This window comes from Astyanax mexicanus, chromosome 12, assembly GCF_023375975.1.
Source record: "Astyanax mexicanus isolate ESR-SI-001 chromosome 12, AstMex3_surface, whole genome shotgun sequence".
Classification (NCBI taxonomy): Eukaryota; Metazoa; Chordata; class Actinopteri; order Characiformes; family Acestrorhamphidae; genus Astyanax; species Astyanax mexicanus.
In genome coordinates this window covers 39,841,768-39,869,069 of record NC_064419.1, presented here as the reverse complement: position 1 = coordinate 39,869,069, position 27,302 = coordinate 39,841,768, and the positions used below count along the sequence as shown (strand labels likewise).

Below are 27,302 nucleotides of genomic sequence, written 5' to 3'. Positions count from 1 at the left end.
GGGAAGCATGAAGTGCTGTAAGATTTTATGGGAAAACACTGCACTGCCTTTGGACTTGATATAACACAGTGGATCAACACCAGCAGATGACATGTCTCTCCAAACCATCACTGATTGGTGGAAACTTCACACTAGACCTCAAGCAGTTTGGACTGTGTGTCTCTCCACTCTTCTTCCAGACTCTTGTCTCTTGATTTACAAATGAAATGCAAAATTTACTGATGATCAGTGATGGTTTGGACAAATAAAATTAAGTTGTTATTTGTGATGTTAAACCATAGACTGTATATAGCTGGACAGAGCATAGTCTCTTAAAAGTGAAGCCACCACAGGTCGGGCGCCCCCTGCTGTTCGGCTGCAGAAAGCTGTGTAACTCCACCCATCCCCATAGGTTTCAATGGCAAAACAGACAACTTTCAATCACGTTTTTTTCTAATATACTGTAATTCTACCTCCATTATTTAAATGCAACAGCTAGTGTAACCTCTGCTTATATTGTCAAATTTTTATATCCCCACAGAATTCGGTTTTTAAAACTTTATTCAGCTCTATTCAAAAAAGGTGTGGTTATGGTAAAAGGGCTGCTTATGGGCGGGACCAATAACAGACCGTCAGCTCCGCTCCGCCCCGCTCTGCAGTCTGTGACCGCGAGGCAGCCCTCAGGGGCGGGGTTATTTAAATGAGTAGGCGGTCTCTCCTCAGCCTTTCTCCCTCCTCTGGTCTCTACTGCGCAGACTCTGGTCTCTGAATCGCCAAAATGGCGGAAGATTTTGGCTTCATTTTCATTGAATGAATGGGAACGGCGACACGGCGTCCATCTTTATATACAGTCTATGTGTTAAACAGTATGTAGAAGAGCAGTGTGTCCATCAGTCTCATTAGTTTGGCAGAATTCATGATTTGATATCAATATCCTGTACAGTTGTGTCCATTTAATGTGTAATACTAAAGACGTTACCCAGCATGCATCAGCATATGCTATGTATGCATGTGTCATACAACCGTTGGGAATCAGTGTGGTGCTCAGAACAGTCAAGACTAGCTATTTTCTGCTGTTTTTTTAAATACACTTTCAGCCAAAGAAAAGGAGCCAAACTGAGGTAAAGAATCTAGATAGCAGAGACTTTGCAAAACGTTAGCATTTAGCATGTAAACCTTTTCATCTGCTGAGTCATTTGTTTTATTTGAGTAATCCATTCTCTCCATAGATGATGTGAAAACAATTAAAAGCAGACCACTCCCAAAAACACATCCGAGAACAACTGACCTTCAACCGAAGCCAGACAATGAGGTTTTTCTATTATTAAACTGTAAAGTATTTCTCTGGAGGCTTTGTAGTAACTATTCAAACATTATTAGCATAAAGTTGCAACATAACTACAAAACAAATAAAAGTGAAAGGATTTGAAGACTGAGGGTCTGAAACTAATCATACAATACTAGCTTAGACAATATAAAAACTTACAGAGAAAAACAAATCCTTTACAAAGTATCTCATACAAATGCGTGACTTGACACATATTTTAATCATGTTCTGGACTGACAGGATACTGGTTCTCCATGTTTGACATTTGGAACCATATTTCCAGCTTAACCGGTAAAAAAAACCCTTTGTGTGTGCATCTCTGTTGCCCTGCAGACAAATTCTTTTACAATGGAAACAAGCCACTCCACTTAAAGCAGAACAGTGGCTTCATGATTCATTTATTTAGAAAAGAGTAAATATGCATCTAGAGAAATACACATTCTGTTCAGTTTGGCAATTCCTGCTATCCTTTTTCTTTAACTTTTAGCAATTTCCAGCAAACTGAGTTGCCCCATTCCCAATCGATTAATACAAGAGTGTGTGCAATGTGTTTTTAGACTTTAGCTGTAACTATACTATCCATAGGCATGTATTATTTATTAGAGCCATATGTTTGTAGTATTTTTTTAATTATTGCTATTTATTTATTTATTTGTTTGTTTATAAAAAAAACAAGGAACTGGCATGTTTTTGCAAATGCAGCCTTGCAAATCAATCGATCAATCAATCAAAAAATACATATATTGTCACTGTCCAATGAAAAACAAATATCTCCAAAACAGCAACTTTGTGGGCCTAATTCAGCGAAACACTGACGAAGGAAGGTGCCTGCCTGATGACCCCTGAGAAGAGCTTGCACTGAAGTTTGTGTTAGAGTTTGGATGAAGGGGATTGGTGTGGTCCTGCTCTTGTAATAATTTGTCTCATGAGTTTTTGTAGACGTCTGAGTACTTGGCAGTTGAGGCACGGACCATGAACATAGTTCGCTATGCTTCTGGATTCTTGTCGAGCCAGTATCGGATGGTAGTGGTTGCTGTGTTCTGCTCACGCAACTTATAATGTGATTTATTGTGTGTGATTGTGCTTAGGTAAGTGTGTTGTTGCCATAGTTAAAGGAAGTGAGCTTAGATTAAGGAGGGATTCTGTGTGTTCATAGGTTATTTTTTGGTAGGTCTGTTACTTGGCAGTTGAGGCAATGGACCATGAACATAGTGTTAGGCTGTGCTTCTGGATTCTTGTCGAGCCAGTATCAGATTGTGGTGGTTTTGCTATTATTGTTAGTTGAGTGAGTAGTAGATCCTGGCTGAGCCCTATGCATAACCCCAGCTGTTAGGTGCAGGATTTGTCAATTTCCTGTATTATATTACCAGGAGAGAGAAAAAACATTCTTAACTTTCAATGGAAGTCAATGTAAAAATAGTTAATTTCAGGTCTTTTAAGTGATTGGTCCAATCATCCAAAAATTTTGGCTTAGTGTAAGAGACAGTTTGTCAAAAAATCAACAAATATGAAGATACTTGTTTTTCATTGGACTGCGACTATACTTTAAATATTAACAAATATCCAATATTCACAGTAATAGGGTGAGTTCAATTTAATTGCTCTTTTTGTGACATTTTTGGAAATAGTTTTTAATGTGTAATTGGTCTAATTGGACTATATAATTAATAATATAATTGAGTTTCTAACTGTTATTCATACAGACTGAGTATAATTAAATGTGTTGTTGCTCTATTGAGAATGTTATTACACTAAAAATACTACGCTATATAGTACACTCCAGTCAAAATTGAGACAAATTATCACTACATTGTTTGTAGTCAGGTCCACCAGCATCCTATAGCTATCATGCAGAATTCTAGTGCAGGATAAGTCTGGTTTAAAGACCAGAGAAGCCTCTTCTGAGGACATAAAGTATCCTGAAGGTAGGAAGAGCTCTGGGGAGCTTTGAGGTGGTGGGTAGACAGATTGAACTGATCTTTTTGTTTGATATATTTTATAATTTGCTGGTATTAAGAAAGCCAGATAGGCAACATTTCTGCGAGAAAACAAAATATATTATTGCAATTGTACAAATGTGTGACCTTTATACAATCATTGCAATAGGAAGAATGTACCCAAGCCACATACACAGTAACCTTTCAACATAGTTATCCAGTTACAGCCATTTTGTGTGTGTATATGACAGGGTTTCCTTGCCAGTCACCGGAGTTAGGAGGTGTTCCAGGCCAGTGTTTACACAATGTAACATGACCCACAGTTTTTAAGATATGTTTTTACATTTTCTAACTGGTATATTTTTAATTCTGTTGGTTTGAAGCAGGCTTATATACAGCTTTTCAATAAATGCCGCTTGACTGATACACACTGTTTCAGATGTACTTAGGACTGAAGGAATGGCCCCCAGGAACAAATTAAATGCCATTTTGTCATTCATACTCAGTTTTCCATTTTCTTTTTATTCCTGATTACTCTTATTTACTTCCATTCATTTTCTTCCCTATCAAATCTCATTCTAGCCGTTGTCCAGCATCCACCAAACTGCATGTTCTCCTTAGTGTGTTTGTAATTCGTCATACATTGTTACTCCCATTTAACTCCAATTCATTTTTGCACATTAAACACAGTATGGGTCCCAATAATTGGATTACATACAGCTCTGGAAAAAAATAAGAGACCACTTCAGTTTCTGAATCAGTTTCTCTGATTTAGCTATTTATAGGTATATGTTTGAGTAAAATGAACATTGTAGTTTTATTTTATAAACTACAGACAACATTTCTCCCAAAATCCAAATAAAAATATTGTTATTAAGAGCATTTATTTGCAGAAAACGAGAAATGACTGAACTAATAAAAAAGATGCAGAGCGTTCAGACCTTAAATAATGCAAAGAAAACAAGTTCATATTCATAAAGTTTTAAGAGTTCAGAAATCAATATTTGCTGGAATAACCCTGGTTTTTAATTACAATTATTATGCATCTTGGCATGTTCTCCTCCACCAGTCTTACACACTGCTTTTGGATAACTTTATGCCACTGGTGCAAAATTCCAAGCAGTTCAGCTTGGTTTGATGGATTGTGATCATCCATCTTCCATCATCTTCCTCTTGATTATATTTCAGATGTTTTCAATTTGGTAAAATCAAAGAAACTAATCATGTGTAAGTGGTCTCTTATTTTTGTCCAGATCTGTATGTGCCTAATACATTCTAGGTAATGAAGTAAAAGAAAGCAGAAAAATTATATGTGAAAACAACATTCAGTTATTAATTAGAGATACGTCATACATCAAATTAAACATCATACAGCAGGCTGCGTAATACAGTAAACAAAATGTTTAATTCACTTAGGTACATTATTGCTTTGTTCCACCAGAAAGATTAAAAAAATACAGCTCATGTAAAAAAAAAACAAGTTACCAAAAAGTAACCTTTTATATAATTCATTTTTTCCAACAAAAAATATACAAATAAACAACCTAACATGCTTAGTTTTATTATCAGCAGTAGGAGCTTAAGAGGAGGAGGCTTGATCTCTCTCTCTTTCACGCTCTTTCTTTTTATCACCACCTGGCTGTTGTGCAGATTTAAAGACGTCCCACACTCCACCTACATGCCTCTTCCAGAAGAAATTTAAATCGGATGTAAAATGTTATTCTAATGGGTCTTTAATCCCCTCTAAAGCAGTGGGTTGTTGTTGCTGGCAGGGTAACACTGGTAAAAGGTTTAATTAGAGCCCCTGTGAAGGACTCTGTACTGCCACCACCCAACAAACTCAGAAAAACTGTATGTAATACAGCTATATAATATTATCCACTGATATATTTGGGCTCAAGCCACTCATATATATATATATATATACTCAAGCCACTGATATATATATACAGTGGCTTGAGTGGCAAAAGTATTCATACCCCTTAAACTTTTTCATATTTTGTCACCTTACAACCACAAACGTAAATATATTTTATAGAGATTTCAAGTGATACATCAACACAAAATAGCGCATTATTGTGAAGTGAAATGAAAATGATACATTGTTTTCAAAGGTTTTATAAAATATATATCTGAAAAGTGTGATGCGCACAGGTATGATGCCCATGGTCACTCTGGAGGAGCTGCAGAAATCCACAGCTCGAAGAAGAATCTGTCGACAGAATCTTCACTCCACAAATCTGGCAAGAAGAAAACCACAGTCGAAAGCTGGTAGAGATGTACCCCGAAAGACTTGCAGCTGTAATTGCAGTGAAAGGTGGCTCTACAAAGTATTGATACTGAATACTTTTGCACGTCACACTTTTTTGATTTTAAATCTATGTATCATTTTTCGTTCCATTTCACAATTATGTGCTATTTTGTGTTGGTCTATCACTTAAAATCTCAATAAAATTTTTAAGTTTGTGGTTGTAATAAAATAACAAAATATGAAAAAGTTCAAGGGGTATAAATGTGTTTGCAAGCCACTGTAATTGAACTCTTCATAAATATTGCAAACAATATGTTTGTTGACTCTAAATAACAAACTATTGCCACTGTTACCATTAACTTCAGTCTGGATTCAGTCCAAACCACAATATAAAACAGCGAAATACAAAGTTTATATATGACATTATATAAACATCACACCCTTCAACATAGTTCGTACATTTTCGCTACTGAAACAACAATACTGTATTTAGGTCTCCGCCACTTCGGACTGATCCGCTTGGTCCAATCGCTTTGCCTTACCAAATGCAATGAACACAGCGATTCCAACTAAATTCACCAGAGAGAGGAGAGTGAATACAATTGCCCAGGACCCAGTGACCTCAATCAGGTAGCCGGAGATATAGACCACTAGCAGACCTGTGGAGATGGCACACATTTGTAATTACAAAAAAAAAATCTAAATTACTGCTTTTTGCAGTTCCTAATTATGAAGGAATTTCACAATGTGATTTTTTTGTAGAGCATGTTCTTTGTAGACCCTTTACTTACCTGTAAAGGCAGCACATGTGTTCATAATACCTGTAGAAAATGAATGAGATATTCAGTTTATGGTGGAACATAAACATAAAGCAGTACAAACAGCATAAATACAAAAATAATTGAAGCATCTTACAATGTTGAAAATCTACACTGAACTACATTACTAAATACACTACTAACTACAGTTAGTGGTATGTACCCATCTTCATTTTTACAGTTTTTTTGACATTTGACATAATGTAAATCATTATATCATCATTTTATTCACTTTGATAAATGGACCAATACATTTGTTTCAAAGTGACTTCCACTGAACACAAAGAAGTGTTATTTCTAAGTGCCAAAATTCAACACATAGTATTATATGCACACACCTACACCCACATGCACATGATGACTGTAAATATATACAGTGAAGACAGACTGACCGTAGAGAGCTCCAGCGCATGACGGTGCTAAATCATGCACATTCACTGCCACGCCACTAGATGGATACAGACATTCAGTTATTGGCTATTATATTACTCACCTTTACATATACAGTACTCACATTCATCTCAGCTGGAGTGTTTCATAATTGGGGCTGCCTTAAAATATACAGGGTGTCTCAAACGCAAGTAAACACTCTTTCAAATGAAAACTGGTTTAAAGACAGCGATGTAATTTTAGACACTAGGAAACATGGCCAAACTGGTTTCCTACATCACTCAACACTTAAAACTGGATCACCATCTGGTTTTTAAACACAGTTTTCATACATCTTGACATGTTCTCCTCCGCCAGTCTTACACACTGCTTTTGGATACATTTATGCCTTTACTCCTGGTGCTAAAATTCAAGCAGTTCAGCTTGGTTTGGTGGCTTGTGACAATCCATCTTTCTCTTCATTACATTACAGGGTTTTTTTAATTTGGTAATATCAAAGAAACTCATAATTTTTAAGTGGTCTCTTATTTGTTTTTCCAGAGCTATATATTACTGATGGGCGATACGGCTGTAAAATAATCTACAAATATTTCAGGGGATTTTTGTAATAATTTCCTTGGGGATATGGCAAAACACAGAAGAAATATATTTAATAAACGTTTTTAGTAGTAAAATTGTAACATACCATGAATCAGCAAAATAAGTAATGTGATACAATAATAAAGTAATGTAACAAATAATTTATAATATTTAGTGCATGCATAAACTGCACACATAAACAATGATACAAAAATTATATGATATGACAAAGCACACCCCTACTAAACAGACATTTCAAAGGTTGTATGTGGTATTTAACTGACCTGTTATGGAAGGTGGACAGGCCTATGGCTGCTGAGACAAAGACTATAGCATGTAGGAAGGCAGTGGCTTTACACAGCAGGATGGTGAACACACTCGAAAGGCCCATCGAGCAGAACTGAAAAAGAAGCATAAAATATAATATGTACATTTAATGTGACTGACAGAAGCTGATCTCTTAAATCAGACACCATGCATCTAGTAAGAATTATGCAACATAATCCATATTTTATGTGGACAAATGTATAAGTGAATCAACATAAGCAAATATTTAAATAATAGCACATTGGTTTCATAATGCATCACAATCTTCTCCCTCACAGATAACTGCTCATGGCAAGATACCCTGCATATCTGAACTAGATATAACTTGTTTGCAGGAATTTGCAGACTTGCAGACTGTTAGTGCCTCTGACCATAAATAAATAAGCCTGTCTAGATGTCAAGAGTCAATATGCACCTTAAAAGCAATATATGTTCCATTTAAAAATCTTATTTAGACAATGTTACACACATAGTTTTTCTAAAATAGTTATACACATGAGCTACAAGATACAGAAAATACAGAAAATAATGGAATAATGGAAGCACTTTATACAGTTTTTATATTTCTTTTATACTGCCTGATGTCATTGAGAAGAAGAGACAAGAATTTCATGATGAATAATGATGAATAATCATTTTTATAAGAAAACTGTCAAATTCCACCAGACACAAGCCAGGTTGGGAGGGTTACTGTAAAATGTAACCTGATACACATTATACCGCATATTAAAATAAAGACAAAAGTAAAACTTTACATATAAGTTGAAACAGTGAAACAGTCCTATGTATCGATATTGAGATCAGAAATCCACCGAAAGCATATCCGCTGTTTCTCAGAAAGAGACTAAACCTAGCATTCTGATTAGAGATTTTTAAATTAAATATAACAGTTTAAAAAATAAAAAAATACATTTAAATGAAAATATTCTTTACATTTACATTTAAACGTGGATATATTTGCTGCTGTAATGATTAATTTACACTGGACATTTTGATATATTTATTTTTTATCTGCAAGTTCAAGATTCTCCACTGGGGGTGCTATTCTTGGTTTCAGTAGAAAGTCAATGAGTGCATTTGGTGTGTGTTGCAACATCTGGGGCACTTGTGTCAGACTCCATTCTTCATGGAGCAGAGCACTGTAAAGTTGAGCATTTTTCCTCGATGGATGCACAAACCGGATTTAACCCATCAGCTGATTAAATAGATTCAACCAATCAGCTAATTATATAGGTTCAACCCATCAGCTAATTACACCTCCACTGTGAAAACAGTGCCAACAGTGCCAATCTCTGCAGAAAGAATGAACCCAGTGACCTGTGATGGGCTAAAATGAACAAAATATCAAAGTGAGAAGATCTTATTTTATGTACCTGCATGGATTTCCTGACAGTCACAGTGTCGACTCCTGCAGTGAAGACAAAATCCAACAGAAAAATATTTTATGAGAAATATCTATTTTCTACAGTGTGTATAGGAGCTCATAGAGCTGTAGATGTCACAACAATGTAAAAATAGTCAGAAATTGTTATTTATCACACTTGATCAAATTCTAAAGCGTGTGTCATAGTTCCTGCTTTAAAACAAAACATTTGATGTTATTTAGATGTATTTAAAAAAAAGATGTGTACCTTCTCTGATGAGATGATCTGATATAATACCACCGAACAGGGAAGAAGGCATGGCCATGAACCAGGGAATCACATTAAACACCCAGCCCTGCACTCCCACACAAAACACAGTGTATTACACGTTACATATATCATCAAGCAGCTAGGTCAAATAAGTGATTCAAAACTACACACAGAAAAAAATGTGATAAAATTCATGACATACAGAAAACAAAGTTTGAGTTTGTGGCCTCTAACAAGCTGTTTTAAATATGTAAATAATTTTTTTTTAATTGTTTTGTTTATTGGGTATATTTTCTACATAAATTTTTTTACAGGATCCACATGTGCTGGAATACCAAAAGTCATGGGATGGGAACTAGTTTAGTGTAGGACCCCCTCTAGCAAATGAAGCATTAAGCATTAAGCAAGTAAAGGGATCTCAGTGTGGCATTTCACCAGTGGATGGAGAACATCTGAGGGGATGTTAAACCATGCCTATGGAAAGCTACAAATGCAAACATGCAAATCACATCATCCAGAACTCTCCAGAATGCTTCTCAAACCAGTTTTTGTCAACATGGGCCCAGTGACATCATGTGTGATCTTGCTGGAATATCTTCTCATGTGTGTTTTTTTTTTCTTATATAATTTTATTTCTATTTTGTACCCATTTTCTGCCCAATTTACAAGGCCAATTACCCAAACCCACCACAACCAGGAGGGTAAAGACTAGCACACGCCTCCTTCAATACATGTGAAGTCAGACTCTTTTTGAACTGCGCTCGGAGGAAAAGGCAGCGACTTGGTACCGATACATCAGCTCACAGATGCCTAGTGCTGATCAACATCACCCTTTGGAGTGATGCGGGGTGAGTGCACCATCAACCCACCCAGAGAGAGAGCAAGGCCAATTGCGCTCTTTCGGGGCTCTGATTGCATGATGGCAAGCTGCATGACAGGATTCGAACTAGCGATCTCCTGATCATAGTGGCAGCTCTAAGCCCGCTGGACCACTCGGAGTCCACTTATTATGTGTTTGTATGGAAAGTTCTATGCAGATGCTGAGAGTCACAATCACTAATGAGAGTCACAGTGCTGCACACTGTGGGTGGGAATGCCTTCTGTGAGGTATCCATAGTACACATGTGACACTGTGGATCCTTCCCTATAACTCCTATAGCTAATTCACATTGCCTTGCCACCAGCATGATGGCTAGTGTCTCTCACCTCACTCACAAGGTTTCATCTCATAACTTATACATGTGTGGACATTCCCAAAACATCTACTAAGGTAACACTTAATGGCCAATATATACTGCTTTTCTATGACTTTTGGCACATCAGTACATGAAACTGTTATTTTAACCTTGGTTTTATATATTCAAAATGTATCTGGTAAGGACTTGATTGCATTCCCACAAAGGAAAATTAGTGATGTCAGATTTTAATGTTGGATGATTAGATCTGGAGAATTTACATCCGTTGCTGAGGCATGTCACTGAGTATGTTGACCTCAGACCTTCTTTTGCTTTTGTTTTCTGTAGAAGTTTTACAGAACAATCTGTGTTTGCAGAGCTGAACCTGCTACATCAAGTTCACAGTACAGTAACCTTACATTAATTCAAATTCAAATCATAGGAAGCACCTGGATACCTACTGACATTCTGTATATGTAGTAGCATATGTAAATGATACAGGCCAAGCAAGTAATTTTAGCTTAAAACACTGTGATTAATACCATCGCGTTCAAGACCAATACTATAATTCATTGAAGACTGTGCCAAATGCTGAGTTACCTTTGCATGAGGATATGTGTCTTTAAAGAAAGTTGGTAGCCATGACATGAGGGTGTAATAGGTGCTGCTGTAACAAAGATGTGCAAAGATCATAGCCCTACAGCAGAGGGAGAGAAGGAAAAATGCAACTTCAATATATATAAGCATGTAGCTTAACCTAAATTAATACAATATTTACAGATAATATTTACAGTTCAATTTCTGTGCAAAGTAATTTCAGTATTTAAACACCAGCCTGTTTTATGATGAATCAGAGAGCAGAAAAACAGCAGCATTGTTTTAGTTATTTACAGTTTTAAACATGGTACTAGTGGTCCTTTTTAAGCAATATCTTATATCTGGTTCATGAGTTAATTTGATCAATCTTACCATACACAGGGCTGCTTAAACAGATGAAGCCAGGATACGTTTAGGGCTTTAGTTTGATGTGTTGGTACAGGGGAACTCCACAAGGAGCCAAATGTGATTACTGGTCCTGTATGTAAAAATAAATTCAATTTAATTTTTTCAAGAAAAAGATACTGAAAGTTTCTTTTTATTTATGATTTATATTAGTAGGAAAATGAATTTACATTTTAATATGATGTTCATCTATAGAAAATAACATGTGAAATAAAAAAATATCAAGCTAAATGTTAAAGATCTATGTTAGATTATAAATATTTGATTATTCATTATTTGAATATTATGAATATTCGTTTCAATAATCAATAGATTATTTGACTATCAAAACAGTCAAGACTATCAGAATATTCATGTTGTGGCCCTTTACTTTGGTTCCATATCATAGAAAAATGAATGTTTCACAGAAAGTATTTTTATTAAATGTGTCAAACTGTCCCTACTTCACTAATTTCTTTACTAATATTCACTTCTTAGTACATATGGAAATTATGTTTAATACTTCAGCCGGTTTCATTAAGCTTGTAATAGAACTTTTTTTTTTTTTTTTTTTTTTACATAGATCATCCTAATCAGCCTCTTGTAGGCCAATTGGCCAATTGCATGTTAATATTTTCACTTGTGTGTTAGTCTAGACTGCTTGTTGAACAAACCTAAGCAAGTAAAGTTGTACTGTACTAAGCTCTGTACTGTACCTCTAAGTAGCCATTTCCATACGCAGAAGGCCCAGACTGCAGCAAGGACAGCAGGTCCATAAAACACACTTTCCCAGCCATACAACTCCAACATGATGGAGCCCACCCCACCAACCAACAGCATCCTTACATACAGAAAAGAGAAAATGAACCATGTATGGCCTATATCAAACATTTTCATTTTATGTTTTTTTTTTCATATTTAGATTCTTAATGTTAGTATGATTTAATATGCAACAACAAAAGTCATTATAACACTTCATATTCATTTGGAAATAATCATTAATCATCAGGCATTGGATGGCCTTTTTTAATCATAAAAAACAGACTATGTACAGAACAAATTAAAAACAGGACCTGCACAATGTTTAACCTTTCGTTATCACTTCTGCATGAACAGATGTGGTTAAACTGCTGCTGTTCGATGGGAGTTTGTGTGCGCGTGACATGACACATTTGTATTGCTTATGTAAAGCAGGCAGTTTTGGAGCTTCATACGTGGACCAGGTGGACAAAGAGCAGTGTTTACTTGCTGACGTTCTGTGCTGTACTGTTTTCACTATGATTTACCTAAGGTAATTTGATGCCAGTTTGAAATTTGAATTGTGCAAAGGAAATGCAGAAGGTCTGCACAACTAAAGTAGCAGGTCGAAATGTGATAAAATTGAGATTATATGATGTTGTGATATTCTATGTACCATATTTTTCACACTGTGAGGAGCATTTAAAATCCTTTAATTTTCCCAAACATCAACAGTGTGCCTTATAATCTGGTGCACCTTATGTATAAATTCTATAAAGTCATGTATTAAGGAGAAGTAAAGTTGCTCCACAGAAACGCAGCGTTATACAGGAGTTTCAGTGAAGTTTCTTCAGCACTGTGGCTGGAGCAGTATTAGCATTAGTCGCTAGCTGCAGCGCTAGCTCTTTCAGCGTTCAGAGGTGAGTATATGGGACTGTAGCCTGTGTGTTTACAGTGTTAAAACAAGCTATGTGGGACAAACCGCTAGCTGATAGCACCCTGGCTAACCAAACGTGGCTAGCGCTGCTGCTAACCTTAACTAGGAATGTTAATAACTGTAGCTAGGGTTGCTGCTAACCACGGCTAGTGCTGCTGCTAACCTCAACTAGGGATGTTAATAACTGTAGCTAGGGCTGCTGCTAACCGTAGCTAGGACTGCTGCTCCTAACTGCGGCTAGGGCTGCTGCTGCTAACCACGGCTAGTGCTGCTGCTAACTGCAGCTAGGGCTGCTGCTGCTAACTGCGGCTAGGGATGCTGCTAACCACGGCTAGTGCTGCTGCTAACCACGGCAAGTTCTGCTGCTAACCGCAGCTAGGGCTGCTGCTAACCATAGCTAGGATTGCTGCTGCTAACTGCAGCTGGGCTGCTGCTAAGCACGGCTAGTGCTGCTGCTAACCACGGCTAGTGCTGCTGCTAACCACGGCTAGTGCTGCTGCTTTACCGCAGCTAGGGTTGCTGCTAACCGTAGCTAGGACTGCTACTAACCGTAGCTAGGACTGCTGCTGCTAACTGCGGCTAGGGCTGCTGCTGCTAACCACGGCTAGTGCTGCTGCTAACCTCAGCTAGGGCTGCTGCTAACTGTAGCTAGGAATGCTCCTGCTAACTGCGGCTATGGCTGCTGCTGCTAACTGAGGCTAGGGATGCTGCTAACAACGGCTAGTGCTGCTGCTAACCACGGCTAGTTCTGCTGCTAACCATAGCTAGGACTGCTGCTGCTAACTGCAGCTAAGGCTGCTGCTGCTGCTAACTGTGGCTAGGGCTGCTGCTAACCACAGTTAGCAACAACTCTAGCCGTGGCTAGCACTGTTGCTAACCTAATAACAGTTGTTCCTTACTAGTGTTGCTTAAAATGTCCTTGTGTGCCTTTTGCATGAAAATAGACCAGAAAATAGACATTCTTTAATAGTGCACCTTACAGTCTGTAAAATACAGTATTTTGCAAGCTGGTTACTATGTTATCACAGGAAGTTGCTATAACCTTGCTCTAAAAGTGTTTGCTTGATGGGTGCTTCACTGTTGCAAGGTGACTGTAATGGTATTTAGGCATTGCTGGTGGCAAGGGTGATACTATGTTGCCAGGCAGGTGTTATTAATCACAAGTGGATGCTATGGTGTGCCAGGTGATTGGGTGTTGTTGGGTGTGTCTTACTAGAGTATTTGCATCATTGTGACAAAACAAGTGTGCCTAACCTGTTGCAGTCCATTTACATAACCTGGAGTTGGAACGTTGCCAATTAGTTCATGTCCACTGCCAGATGTGTGCGGAATCATGCACAGTAAGCAGTAAGCAAACTTTTGCAACTGTTTAATTAATTTATTCTGTATTGGTTTGTTTGTAGTTTCTGTGCACTCACCCCAGGTAGCAGCCACAGCCTAACATACTGTTCAGAAAGCCTCTCTCTCCCTCAGCTACACGCTGGGCACAGACACTCGTGAGAGAGGGATAGTGAACGCCTGCAACACAAAGACCAGCAACACATTGTTTTAATCACACAAACATCACACTACTAATGTAGAATAAGATTGCAGAACCCTTTGGACCGGATAATGCTAAACATTAGCTTTAAACACCAGTTAAATATTTATTTATATAATTTTCTCACTTTCCTAGTAATACATTAAAAGTTGACCAAAGTTTGAAGTTTGAGGATATTACCAAAAATAACATAAATAAGATTATAAATAATGTTTAATATTGACAAACCATAATTATTAACACCAATACATGTTTAAATCTATAATTAGACATTTCTATTGACCTCTATTCATTCTTAACAAATCTGAAGAAAAATGTAAAATTTATACAAGAATAAAACATCATTTATCACATGATATAATTTTTTTTTCTAATTTTATTTAATTATTTTCCCATTTTCTCCACAATTTACACGGCCAATTACCCAAACCCACTCATTAGGTCTACCCCTATCAATAGTGATGCCCAACACCAGGAGGGTGAAGACTAGCTCATGCATTGGTTCTGATACATCAGCTCACAGGTTACAGACACCTTGTGCTGACCGACATCACTCTTTGAAATGATGAGGGGAAAGAGTGACTTCTGACTTCTGGTCACTAAAGTTGAAAGCTGAACTTTTTAATACAATAACAATACATTTTCACAAAAGCCTTGAAGCTACACATTGTCTCCTATTTTTACTGTTTAAATTTGGCAATTATTATTATTTATTAATTAATCAATAAAACAAGGTTAGAAAAGTTTTTACTTCCTCTATAATATTGCTATTTTGCTATATTGCCATTTATTGTATGCATTGTCTGTTATTCATTAATATTTATTTGAAACTGCACCAGAGATCAAGCCTAACAGTGTTTCATTGTCCTGTACAACCCAGTATCCATATAATTACAAAGTTGAATTGAAGAAACAGGCTATTTTAACTTAATCTTAAGTTAATATATTCATGTGCAATATGTTTCTTTGTAACTCTAAAATCAGACTGACAATATATAAGTAAATACTGTATCTAAATATTTGATACATCTGTGTGTTGAGCTGCTAGTGAGCAATGTGGAGTGAAAATGAAGCGAAACATGACATTGACATTGAGTATGATATGGTAGTGACTATATTTATGTAGATCATAAACTGCAGATAGAAAAAGATAATCTTTAACGGACTCAAATTATTAAGAACCAAGAAAAAAGGGTCCATTAAGAAAGACCAAAACATACACTCACAGGATCCCCACCCCATTATTTGCAACGCCCAGCTAAAGAGATTTTCAGGCGTTTATTCTGCCAGCTAGTTCAAACATGTCGCTCCAATGTATTTTCACACATTAGTGAGACTGCATCCATCTCCTCCCCCACTCACCACCCCCAGATTCCCAGATTCTGTAAGCTAAATGGCACGCATGATATGATATGCATTATATAGCATGGTCTTACTGCTGTGATTCCATCTCTAGCTTATTATTTTTCTTTTCTTCTTACGTTTTTTATAATCATCTTTAGATACTAACCTTGCAGCACACCCATTAAGAACCTGGCGAACATCATGGTGATGAGTGGGGGGAGGCCAACGTTGGCTAGAAAAGGAGTGATTGCTGTTATAGCTGCCCAAGACATGGTGGACAGTAGCAAGACCCTTTCTCCACCAATCCTGACAAAATGTTGCAAAACACAAATTTTGAATATTAAATATTGTCATTGTTACATTACAAAAATCAGAGTTGAGTTACATGTACGTGAACCATTTCTGCCATAACATTAAAACATGTCATAACTTTAAAAAAATATTAATATTGTTTAGGTAGCTAGGTAGGTGCCCACTATTTTCCTGAATCCAACACATCAACAAAACGGACTGTTTCCTTATAAACAGACACCGCCAGTAACAATTCATTTTTACCACAATTACCATCCATTGCACTGTCCACTGTGGAAGGTAATGCATTCTTTGACACATACCTGGTAAACACATTTGGAACGGCAGTAATTCAAGTGGTCTTGCCATGCGCACCCGGGCCTGTGTTTAACCTCACTCACAAGATAACACCTGGTACCATACTGGTGCGGATATTCACAAGTCATTCTCAGAGGAAAAACCTCATAATCAATTTGCATTTATAAATCCCATTACTATTGGCATGTTAGGGTATAATTAAATGTCACATATTGCCAGACTTCTTTTATATGGCAATAAGACTATTTTTACAGTAAGTATATATATATATATATATATATATATATATATATATATATATATATATATATATATATATATATATATATTAAAGTTTCTTTAATTCTTGAAATCTCTTAATAAAAAGCTGACTCTCAATCTCACGTAAATTAGGGGGTATGGCTGTACAATAAGGCCAAAATTGAAACCATAATTCGATCTTTAACATAATACCATGAACAATATCAAAAAACTTAAAACTCCAAACTCCCTCAGCCATTTTCTCTACCAGAAATGAAAGTGTATTTTTCATGTAATGCACCCTTTAATGAATGTCAGTCGGTTAAAGATGCTGCAAATAATGTATACTGAAATATTAAAATTTAAAACATATCACTATTACTGAACATTTTTATTGAAATATATATTGATATTAATTTGTTTTGCAGCCCCATGGTTAGATACATAATGTTTTATATTTGTCATACTGTAAATGGAAAAAATCTGGTTTATATATCATTTCTATAACTTCTTAAACTTTTTAAAGACCCTTATATACTGGCCAACCATATAAATACAAAACAAAATAAAGAAATACAGCAGGAGAGTGTAACCTGCATTTATTCATCTGAAAAACCCTGCACAATTTACATGCACTGTCTAATAGTACTGACCTATCACTGATATGCCCTCCAACCACCTGTGTGAAGCAGTAGCCCCAAAAGAATGAACCCAGCACCAGTCCAGTTTCTGTCTTGCTCCAGTCGAACTGCTTCGCCATTGTAACCGCGCAGACCGGCATGGCCATCCGGGCCCAGTGCAGCAGGCAGGTGACCAGCAGCAGCATGAGGGTCCATGTTCGAGCAAGCGGCCTATGAATTAGAGGAATGTTGAAAGATTTATGATTATTAGTAAAGTTGTGGCCAAAAGTTTTGAGATTGGTTATTACAGTTTTTTATGGTGGCAAATTGTATCAACTAAACCCTAAACCATATTTTTCCCATTAGTAGGTGAACTTGTTTTAATAATTATATTTCAGATTTTTTTTCCCCCGATTTTATTTCCAATTTACATGGCCAATTAACCAACTGACTCATTAGAACTCCCCCTATCACTAGTGATGCCCCAAAACCAGCAGGGGGAAGACGAGCACATGCCTCCTTCGACACATGTGAAGTCAGCCGCCCTCTTTTTGAACTGCTGCTGATGTAGCATTTCCGAGTAGCTTCACAGCGCACTCGAAGGAAAACGCTACGACTCGGTTCTGATACATCAGCTCACAGACAACTTGTGCTGACTGACATCACTCTTTGGAGTGATGAGGGGAGAGACCGCCATCTACCCACCCAGAGAGAACAAGATCAACTGTGCTCTCTCAGGGCTCCGGCAGCTGATGGCCCTCTCAAGTTGAACTGTACTATAGGCAAGGATGATGAGTATTGAAGTACATGGACACTCCCAATATGTAAATCAGTCAATCAATAATACCACCCCTCTGGTGACGTCCTACCATCTGCATTTCATTGCTATCGGAGGCACAGAAGATTAACATTTTAGCTTTTATTTCTAGGTCATTACATCTGCCTCTGATGCACATTTTAGAAGATAGCACCTTTTGCCCAGGTGTGTCCTGATACATTGATTATTCAAAAGAATAAACAGCACTGAGCAGACTGTGAATTTATTGTTAGAGGAGTAACTTAGATTAAAACCAGAGAACTGTCTATGAGTGAAAAACCTGCAATTGTGAGACAAATATTGGGCATGGCCAGTACAACACTTTATAATTTCATAAAGAAGAAAGTCATCACTGGTGTACTGAAAAACAGGTGTCTAACGGGTAGACCAAGGAAACAACAGGTGATGACAGAAACAGAAAGAGATACAAACCACTAATTGCTAGGTGAACAGGCCAGGCTGTAATTTACAAATTAGTACAGAGATAAGCCTATTCACTGACTATGGACTGATGAGACAAAGGTTAACCTTTACCAATGTGATGGAAAGTTAAAGGCTAAAACTGGATGAAAGAAAGGATTTGCTCATAATCATAAACATACAAGCTCATTTGTGAAACACAGTGGAGGTAGTCTCATGGCTTGAGCGTGCATGGTTTTGTCTGTGACATGTTTATTAATCTTCATTAATGTACAATGACCCTAGAAGTCCACAAAAAAAAACATTTTATTTGTCGATTTGATAAAAGATGCAACCAAACTGAGTGGGGGATCCTATCATGCAGCAAGATAAGGATCCAAAAACTTAAACTACAAAGGAGTTCATCAGCAATAAAAAGTAGGTTTAAGAATGCCCAATCTCCCAGTAAATCTCCAGACTTAAACCCTATAGGGCATTCATTTTACCTGCTTAAGAAAATACTTAACATTTACTTTTACTTCCTAAAACAAACACAAACTGAAAGAGGCTGTGGTGAAAGCCTGGTGTCAGTGGGTAAGTAGAGGGTTTTTGAGTTCTTGCAGCGGGTTGCAGTGCTGATGTTATTTTTCTAAAAGAAAGGTAAATGAGCTAACCATGTAAACTGTAATGAGATTGTTTCTGATAGCTGGTTAAAAAGACTCGTCTCTGAATCAAAACACCCACATATCTAACCCACTGTGTGCTTAATAAATTACAGCCTGTGACAGTCAGTTAGCTTAACTTTAGCATTAGCTAACTTAAATAGATAGTCAAGGTTTGAGAAAAAACTATATATATATATATATATATATATATATATATATATATATATATATATATATATATATATATATATATATATATATATATATATATATATATATATATATATATATATATATATATATATATAATATATATATATAAACTATATATGTTTAACTTGCCCTGATGTACCTGTATCAGTATTGAGGGCTCAGAGTGATCTACATCCTTCAAGTGACTTAACTGCAGCTGTTTCTATTTAAATGAGGACTCAAGCCAGTCCTCAAGTCACCACCCCATCACAAAGAAAGAAAAACTGTCCAATGGGGAGAGAGCAATAGGGTAAAAATATAATAGCAACTAAACTATATAAGTGCTTTGTAGTTTACAAAAAAAAAATATCCTTGTTGTTACGCTGTTATGCTACAAAACCAATTTATGATATATACAGCTCTGGAAAAAGAGACATTTGAGAGAGATGTTTGAGTAAAATGAACATTGTTGTTTTATTCTTTAAACTACGAACAACATTTCTCCCAAATTCCAAATGAAAAAAGTCATTTAAAGCATTTATTTGCAGAAAATTATTTTCAAACCTCAAATAATGCAAAGAAAACAAGTTCATAATCATAAAGTTTTATGAGTTCAGAAATCAATATTTGGTAGAATAACCCTGTTTTTTAATCACAGTTTTCATGCATCTTGGCATGTTCTCCTCCACCAGTCTTACACACTGCTTTTGGATAAATTTACGCCTTTACTCCTGGTGCAGAAATTAAAGCAGTTCAGCTTGGTTTAATGGCTTGTGATCATCCATCTTTGGTAAAATCAAGAGAAACTTATAATTTTAAGTGGTATTTTTTTTCCAGAGCTATATGATACAATATTTATCTTGCTAAACATGATTGTACTCTTAAATGTATCAGTAGCAACAAATCCTTAAAAAGCCCTGTACTAAAAGTGTCCTACTACTATATACATATTGATCCATCACCATGAAACACATGGTTTTAACTCCAGAATTTTAAACTTTAGTCTAAAAGCAACAGACAGCCAGTGCAGTGAAGCCAATACTAGTGTAATGTGCTTCCTTATCTAGTAGCTGTGTCATAAGTTTAGAAAACAACTGCCCTGGAAAGCTTTTTATAATGTTAAAAGTGTAAAAACAAACAAACACGTCTAATGTACATCAGTTCCACATGAATAAGTGGAAAGTGAGAAAATAAGTAGTGTACAGGTTTACTTTTTTTTTTTGTCTGTGTGTCAATGTAACACATTTAGTTTGTGATGTAAACATTTCCCAGTGCAGTTTTACGCTGAATGTGAAACTATGCACTCTTCTAAGCTACAGAAGTAAAGACAGGTACAATGTGAAACTAGAAGCAAAGTTTTATCTTACCTGGGCCAAATTCCACACCTATCGTTGTTCGTCTCGGTCGTGTCAAGGCCAGCCGTGCACACATGGCTGGAGGGATGTCTCACATTGTCCACTTGTGAACTGAAACTGATCGACTTTTCCTCAACTTCCATTCAGTGTTTCCAGTTTCTCCTTCATGAAGTGATTTCATGTGCTGTAAGACTGAGTGTTCAGCTACTGAGGATCATGAATCGGAATGACGATCACACTTCATGTGCTGCAGGACAGGATTGACAGGTATGGCAGGCGGGGCGGGGATGGACGGAGAGGGACAAAACAGGCTTGACATCAAGCGTTGATGGAGTTATTGACTCTACATCATAAAGGTGACTGATTTTCTTTTTAAAGAGCAAGAATCAGAGAATTAAATGTAGGTATAACAGCAGAATAGCCTGAAAGGTCAGACACACACTTGTTTCAAAAGAAAAGTTTTTATTGTACCTGTAAATCTGACTTTAAAAACAGCAGGGGCTAGGGAATGTGCTCTTGAATAAATAATACTAAAATGACAACAATATCTAGTATGAATAAACTATGAACTTCAGCAGCAGTTAGAAATGTAAAACAAACAGGGACAGGGTGGGGACACAGCCAAGTCGTACAAGGCATGGCGGCTTTGTAGTGACTGCAAGGACAATATAAATATGTGCATTTAAAGTAAAAATAGCTTATGATGTGGACGTCTAAATAGAGCATCCAACACACTCATCCACCTTCTTGAAATATTCATACTCCTCTGATCCCCATACGAGTAGGCCTGTTTCCATTCCAAGTGGAAACAACGCAAGGCTAGAATTCTTAAGCACACTGTGATGCGAAAAAAGCACAACCTAGCCTACACAAGGCACAGCATGAGCACAAGTCTATCAGGCATGGGGCAGAGGACAAACCAGAATACCTTGTTCCATTCACCAGGACACGAACAACAAACCAGTCAAAAACACAAAGACAAGTTCAGTGGCATTTTCCACCAACCAAACCCAACATCACCAAAGCCAGTCCCACACTTCTGAAACGCTCACATACAAAAAACAGATTTTAAAGCTAAACACTTTCTTCAAAACCATTAGCTGATTTTACCCGTCTAACCTATGGCCTAATTTAGGCATTAAAAAAAAAAAAATAAAATAAAATAAAATAATACAATATACATGAAATGAGAGTAAAATAAAATTGGGAAAAAAAACCACCAGTCAGTACTTAAAAAATAAAATCAAAACATGGTGGATATCCACAAATACTAAACTATGCAGCAATCTGCAAATGGGTGGACAGCAAATGACACTTTGGACATGTCTGAATGCTTGTTATAATTACTTGATTAGCATATATGCTTTTAAAAAATAATACCATATAAGTACAGTCGATTAGGTTACTTCTCTTGTATGCGCATCAAAAACAACAAAATAAAAAAAAAAGGAAAAAAAAAAAAAGTTTCATTCATTTTCATATATATGATTTACATATATGGTCCAGTCACTGACCGCTTATAAATAAGGAGGGGGGGGGAGCATTGGTGTCCATGTTTGTCAATTTCTACTTTGGGTCCTCGATCGTGCCCTTGCTCAGGTCTGTCATTTTGGGATATTTGACTTTTTTCTGGTCCAGTTCGTTCTGCGCCCATAACAAGAGCTTCAGGAGCTTTGCCAGTTTCGGCGTCGACTCTCTGTTCTCATAGTCTAGCACTGCCTGGTTCACCTCACTCCAAACCTAAAAGAGAAAAGAACAGGATTACAGTATTTAACATAAATATAGACAAAAAAAAAAGCACAATGATTCCACCTTGTGGACAAGCAGTGGAACTAGTATTTACATCTGCTGTTTATTTACAGAGTCTAGAAAGACAAGAGATAAATGCCTTTTATACAGTCATATCTGAACTTTATGTCAACCTCCATGTTTCTACACTCACTGTCTACAATATCAGCTCCACTGATCATAGAAGAATATATTGTAGTAACTAAGGTTTAAACTATGCCCTGTTGAGAATATGCAGCTGGACAGTAGTATTTCAGTAATATTTCAATTACAACAAACTGCAATTATACAAACTGTGATTTCTTGTTCATTCAACAAGAAATAACCCATCAAATTTTACATCCTTACAAAAAAGGTATCTGTGACACTTTTCTGTTTCAGGATAGCATGTGTGCACACATCAATTTAATTTAATACAAATGTAATTAAATAGCCATTTTTACAACAAACGTCATCACAAAGCAGCTTTCAAAAGAATCTAGGTCCAAGTCTTTTTTTGGGGTAAGCACAAATGTAACAGTGGCAAGGAAACCTCCCTAAGACTGAGTGGAAGAAACCCTTGGAGGAACCAAGACACAAAAGGGAAACCCATCCTCTGCTGGTTCACATCGGACAGTAGGGCTGCACGATATTGGAAAAATGTTACATTGCAAATGTTCTTTTATCGTCAATATATATCGCGATATTAAACAATGCAGGGCCCATGACGTCACCAGCCCCGCCCCTAACCACGCGCTGTCTCGCGTTCAGACTGATCAAGAGCTGAGTCAGCGCCGAGCACTCAAAACCCGAGGAAAACAGCAAAACAACAGTAATCTGCCCTTTAAATAGGCATTTAAATGGCTTTTTAAAAGGTAAATAAGAGTGTTTTTTCTGGGATTAAAAGCATAAATAAATAAACTGTGCTAGACTGAGGAGAACAGCTTTCCACACATGCGTTTACAAGCATGTGCCCAGCCAGGTGGATGGAGGCCATGCGGTTATCTCGTGTTTACTCCTGCAATGAGTTACTGTGGGTAATATAAGAGCAGGTTATGAATTGTGAGAATGTGAGTGAGTATTGGACATATGCATAGTGTTAATGTGAAAGTCCATACAGGATAAACAGTCCCATGCACAGCTATGGAATGTAGCAGGAAAAAATGAACCCTCACCTTCTGTCGCTGCATCATGTTCAGGAGGTCTCCGAAAGGTGACTCTTCAGGGTTGTCAAAAGCCAGCAGGGCTAAAGTTCTCTCCATCTCAGTCAGACACTCCCTGCTCTCCTCGCCCTGTTCAGCCAGCTGCGACTGCGCAAACTCTAGTGCGGCCTCCGTCTCCCGCAGACGGATCAGTTCAATCAGATGCTGCTGCTGCAAAGTGGTCAGATCCACAAATATCACGTTAACTAAATCTCACTATTTCAGGAGCAGAGCTATTCCCAGAATGACCATACAGAACAATGTGTTTACCTGAAGGTGGAAGTACAGGTAACGGTTGGTGTCCAGGAGCTCTGGATGAAGACTGTTGATGAGGGAGATGGCCTCCTGAATCTGTCCTTTCAGAATCATCTCTCTGATCTTTATCCTTTCATCTAGCGAGTCCAGATCCACGCTAGGCTCGATGCCTGACTCCATCCTGAACTTCTCTGCAGCCTCCTTAAACCCCTCTGTGAGACAAAATATAATTATGGAGCTTCTTTTATTTAAGGCATGCTTGTTAAATTAGCAGGTTCTGACATTTGTGTGGAAAAGAACTGGTAGAATGAAAAGTATTAACAAGACTTTTGTTTACAAGCAAAAGTATTACAAAATATATGAAGCGTTAAAGATATAAACAATGTAAATGTACAGTTTCTGTGTTTGCAAAGAGAAAATGTGTTTGACCCCCAGGCTTAACATTAGTTAAGCAACTCACAAGACAAAATCAGAAGTGTGGATTACTGCAAGGCAAATTGTACATAATAAAAGAAGACTTGCATATCTACTCAGAGAAAAGCAGCCATGAACACACATACCTGTTACTAAATAGTTCATGATGAGGCGGTTCATGTCTGCTCTCTGAATGTGCACATTGTTCAGTTTTTCCATCCACTCCTCCTTTGTGATCTCCTCAGGTTTTTCCGCGTAGCTCATCATGGACACGTCTCTCAAGTTGCTGCTTATCCACCTATAAAACAAAAAAATTGCAATCAGTTCTCTGCATGGGTGAAAATATTAAGCCAAAAATAGAGTTTCCTCTTCTTTTTACCAATCCAATACCTAAATCTGGCTTAATTCTTTTAATTAAATAAATCATTCCATTAGCTTACAGACTGAAGTTTACTTAAACTGAAGGAACAATCTGCTAAATTAAGGGAAAAGACTTAAATCAGAGAAATAATTTGTTCAATTTAGGGAATGACTGTTTATGTTTAGCGCCTTTCTCAACTCCTCAGACATCCTGCCTACACATTTACTGCTCTCCTTTCTTTACACTCCTGACTCAACTATTGAATTAGTTTAACAAGCCTTTCAGAGTAGCAGTGGGTGTGTTAACGGAGGAAAACTATTAAAAAGTGCAGCACAGGGTGCCTCTAGGAATCTTCCAATGTAACATTTCTGTACAGTAAAACAAATGATTCACTGCCATAATAAAGCAGCATGGAAAGGCACAAATACAAACCACTATGTATTCTTCTCCCTTTGCCTTCTCCTCTGTTATGCTGGCTGTAAGCGATTTATCTGCAGGGGCTAAATATGCCCATTTTAAACCCATTCCAGCCTGTTTAGACAAACTGCAAAGAATTTCTGGATCTGGGAAAGCTGCAGAAGAACGGAGGTGGGCTATTCGACAAAGGTTAGTTCCTCTGTATCATGTTTTACTACACCAAAAGTCAATTTTACACTGGTATTCTCCTTTAATGCTATTCTTTTATAATCATTCATGATGCTACAGCATCTCTGGATGTTGCTGTGACTCTCCTTTATGTTTTGCGTATTTATCTTGACATCTATTTAATTCTATTTCATGTATTCTTTATATTTATCTAATTTTTACAATTGTACCACATGTGATGTGAATGACAAACTCTACTTGAATTCTTGAATTACTATTTGAAGAGAGCACCTTTCGCCAAAAACCATTAGATAGCTAGAAACCTGTGAGTGTAGCAGATCTGAGCTTAACCATTTAAAAGATTTAAATAAACGTTGAATCAATGTCAGAATTTCAACAGTGTCTGATGCTATAATAGTAGGTTATAGGTTGTTTTAAGGTTGCTTTTCCATCATCAACGTTAAATGATGTAATGCAAAAAAATAACGTTTATTTAAAGTTTTTTTATATTAGGGAAACATTTAATAGATATTATCTGTAACTAGAGCTGCTGTTAGTGTCTGTGTTGTGATTTAGGCTCTGCTCTGCAGTGTTGGTGAATGAATGAGCTCTCAGCGCACAGTTCGTATTTTCGCGGTTAAGCTGCTGTAGTTAGTAAACCCATCAGCAGAGGCTCTACTAACGGCCTGATCAGCGTTTACTATCCTGCTTGCGTTTAATAACACTCTTATAAATACACTGCAGACTCTGTATTATTCTAAATCTGCCCACAGAAGCCTCGAAACTGAAGTAAATCTGAGTAAAAACCGATTTTTTCTCCGTAAAAAACAGAAACTCCGCCGCGGCCTCGAGAGGAAGCAAAACACTGAAGCCTGAGAGCCGCGCTCGCCTTTTAAACACGCGCAGAACTTTCTCCAATAGCTCTATATAAAACACACGTACAGAAAAAATAACCCATATCTCCGCTATTCTCAGTTAAAATAATCCGTAAACCGCGCGCAGTTATTATAAATAAATACTTACAAATAATTCTCCGCGATGGCACCGGGCCTGATACGGAGATCACGCGAGATCACACGGTAGCCCAGAACGAGACTTGGGCTGAGCGATGTGATTGGCCAGCTCGGTGATGTCATGGTTGCTGTGGCAGAGCTGCTGGGGTTGCCAGATAGAACATGTGAAATCAAACGTCGTACTGCATAGTTTCAATATATATCTAAGTTTATCTAATATAATGTTTAACATTAAAATGAAACAATAAATAAGGCAATCGAGGAACAACTTTCAGCCTACCAGCTGTTTAAAAATGCTAGAATGCTAGAAACTCTCACATTTGTGACGCATATTTTTATTTTTTTTGTTTTATGTTAGGATACTTTGAAACCGATGAACTAAACTAAATTGAAAGTCTTAAATAAACACTAACTAAGTTAGTTGAGATATATCTTGTTCACATTAAACATTAATATTTCAATTAATATAAAGGAAAAATATATATCGTAATATTATATATATAATCATATAATTTCATAGTTTAAAACTGTTTAAAACTTCATTAATTTTTTTTTTTTTTTACCAAAATTGTAGCATTTAGCAGTAGTCTATAGGTCAAAGATGTGCCCCATCAAGGCCAGTGATGGGACCAGGAAGGGTTAAACATGGGGCCTATCTGGGTTGTATACTGCACATGGGGCCAAAATGGGGGGTGAGATTAAGATTAGCTTTAACAATAGGGTACAAGTAACAATAGGATACAAGAAAAACACATGTACAAACCCTTTAGTGCCCATACCCACCTAAAACTCACATAGGTAATATGTTCACCCACAAGAGTTACTCCCAAGCATGTTGGCTGGGTTCAGCT

The 27,302-nt window shown here is 37.0% G+C and overlaps 2 protein-coding genes across 4 annotated transcripts; both read right to left on the bottom strand.

The window, feature by feature from the left end:
* Nucleotides 1-4,629: 4,629 nt before the first annotated feature.
* On the bottom strand, nt 4,630-21,271 carry slc17a9a (solute carrier family 17 member 9a). Of its 2 annotated transcripts, none has more exons than XM_049485933.1 (13): nt 20,867-21,271; nt 17,460-17,657; nt 16,124-16,263; nt 14,492-14,591; nt 12,115-12,239; nt 11,387-11,492; nt 11,018-11,084; nt 9,240-9,327; nt 8,982-9,016; nt 7,566-7,681; nt 6,705-6,760; nt 6,286-6,315; nt 4,630-6,153 (listed from the first exon to the last, which is right to left on the bottom strand). In XM_049485933.1, the coding sequence occupies exons 1-13, from the start codon at nt 20,995-20,997 to the stop codon at nt 5,984-5,986; spliced, it is 1,362 nt and encodes a 453-aa protein (XP_049341890.1). In that variant the 5' UTR covers nt 20,998-21,271; the 3' UTR covers nt 4,630-5,983. The 2 variants fall into 2 exon arrangements, with proteins under 2 accessions (XP_049341890.1, XP_049341889.1); XM_049485932.1 differs by having other exon boundaries at nt 11,018-11,114; nt 20,867-21,269.
* A 540-nt stretch (nt 21,272-21,811) lies between these two features.
* gid8a (GID complex subunit 8 homolog a (S. cerevisiae)) lies at nt 21,812-26,558 on the bottom strand. 2 transcript variants are annotated; one of them, XM_049485934.1, is made up of 5 exons: nt 26,462-26,558; nt 24,639-24,790; nt 24,094-24,290; nt 23,797-23,994; nt 21,812-22,594 (listed from the first exon to the last, which is right to left on the bottom strand). In XM_049485934.1, the coding sequence occupies exons 2-5, from the start codon at nt 24,757-24,759 to the stop codon at nt 22,421-22,423; spliced, it is 690 nt and encodes a 229-aa protein (XP_049341891.1). In that variant the 5' UTR covers nt 24,760-24,790; nt 26,462-26,558; the 3' UTR covers nt 21,812-22,420. The 2 variants fall into 2 exon arrangements, with proteins under 2 accessions (XP_049341891.1, XP_049341892.1); XM_049485935.1 differs by lacking the exon at nt 26,462-26,558 and adding an exon at nt 25,286-25,616.
* Between the last annotated feature and the right edge of the window lie 744 nt (nt 26,559-27,302).

Excerpts from the sequence above, each read along its gene's own strand:
- slc17a9a (XM_049485932.1), bottom strand. The coding sequence starts at position 20,997 with ATGGAAGTTGAGGAAAAGTCGATCAGTTTCAGTTCACAAGTGGACAAT. Across the intron at positions 17,658-20,866 it reads AGGTGTGGAATTTGGCCCAG|GCCGCTTGCTCGAACATGGA; the intron begins GTAAGATAAAAC and ends TCTAATTCATAG. Across the intron at positions 6,316-6,704 it reads ATGCGCTGGAGCTCTCTACG|GTATTATGAACACATGTGCT; the intron begins GTCAGTCTGTCT and ends CATTTTCTACAG.
- gid8a (XM_049485934.1), bottom strand. The coding sequence starts at position 24,759 with ATGATGAGCTACGCGGAAAAACCTGAGGAGATCACAAAGGAGGAGTGG. Across the intron at positions 23,995-24,093 it reads ACCTGTACTTCCACCTTCAG|CAGCAGCATCTGATTGAACT; the intron begins GTAAACACATTG and ends ACCACTTTGCAG. Across the intron at positions 22,595-23,796 it reads ACATGATGCAGCGACAGAAG|GTTTGGAGTGAGGTGAACCA; the intron begins GTGAGGGTTCAT and ends TTTCTCTTTTAG.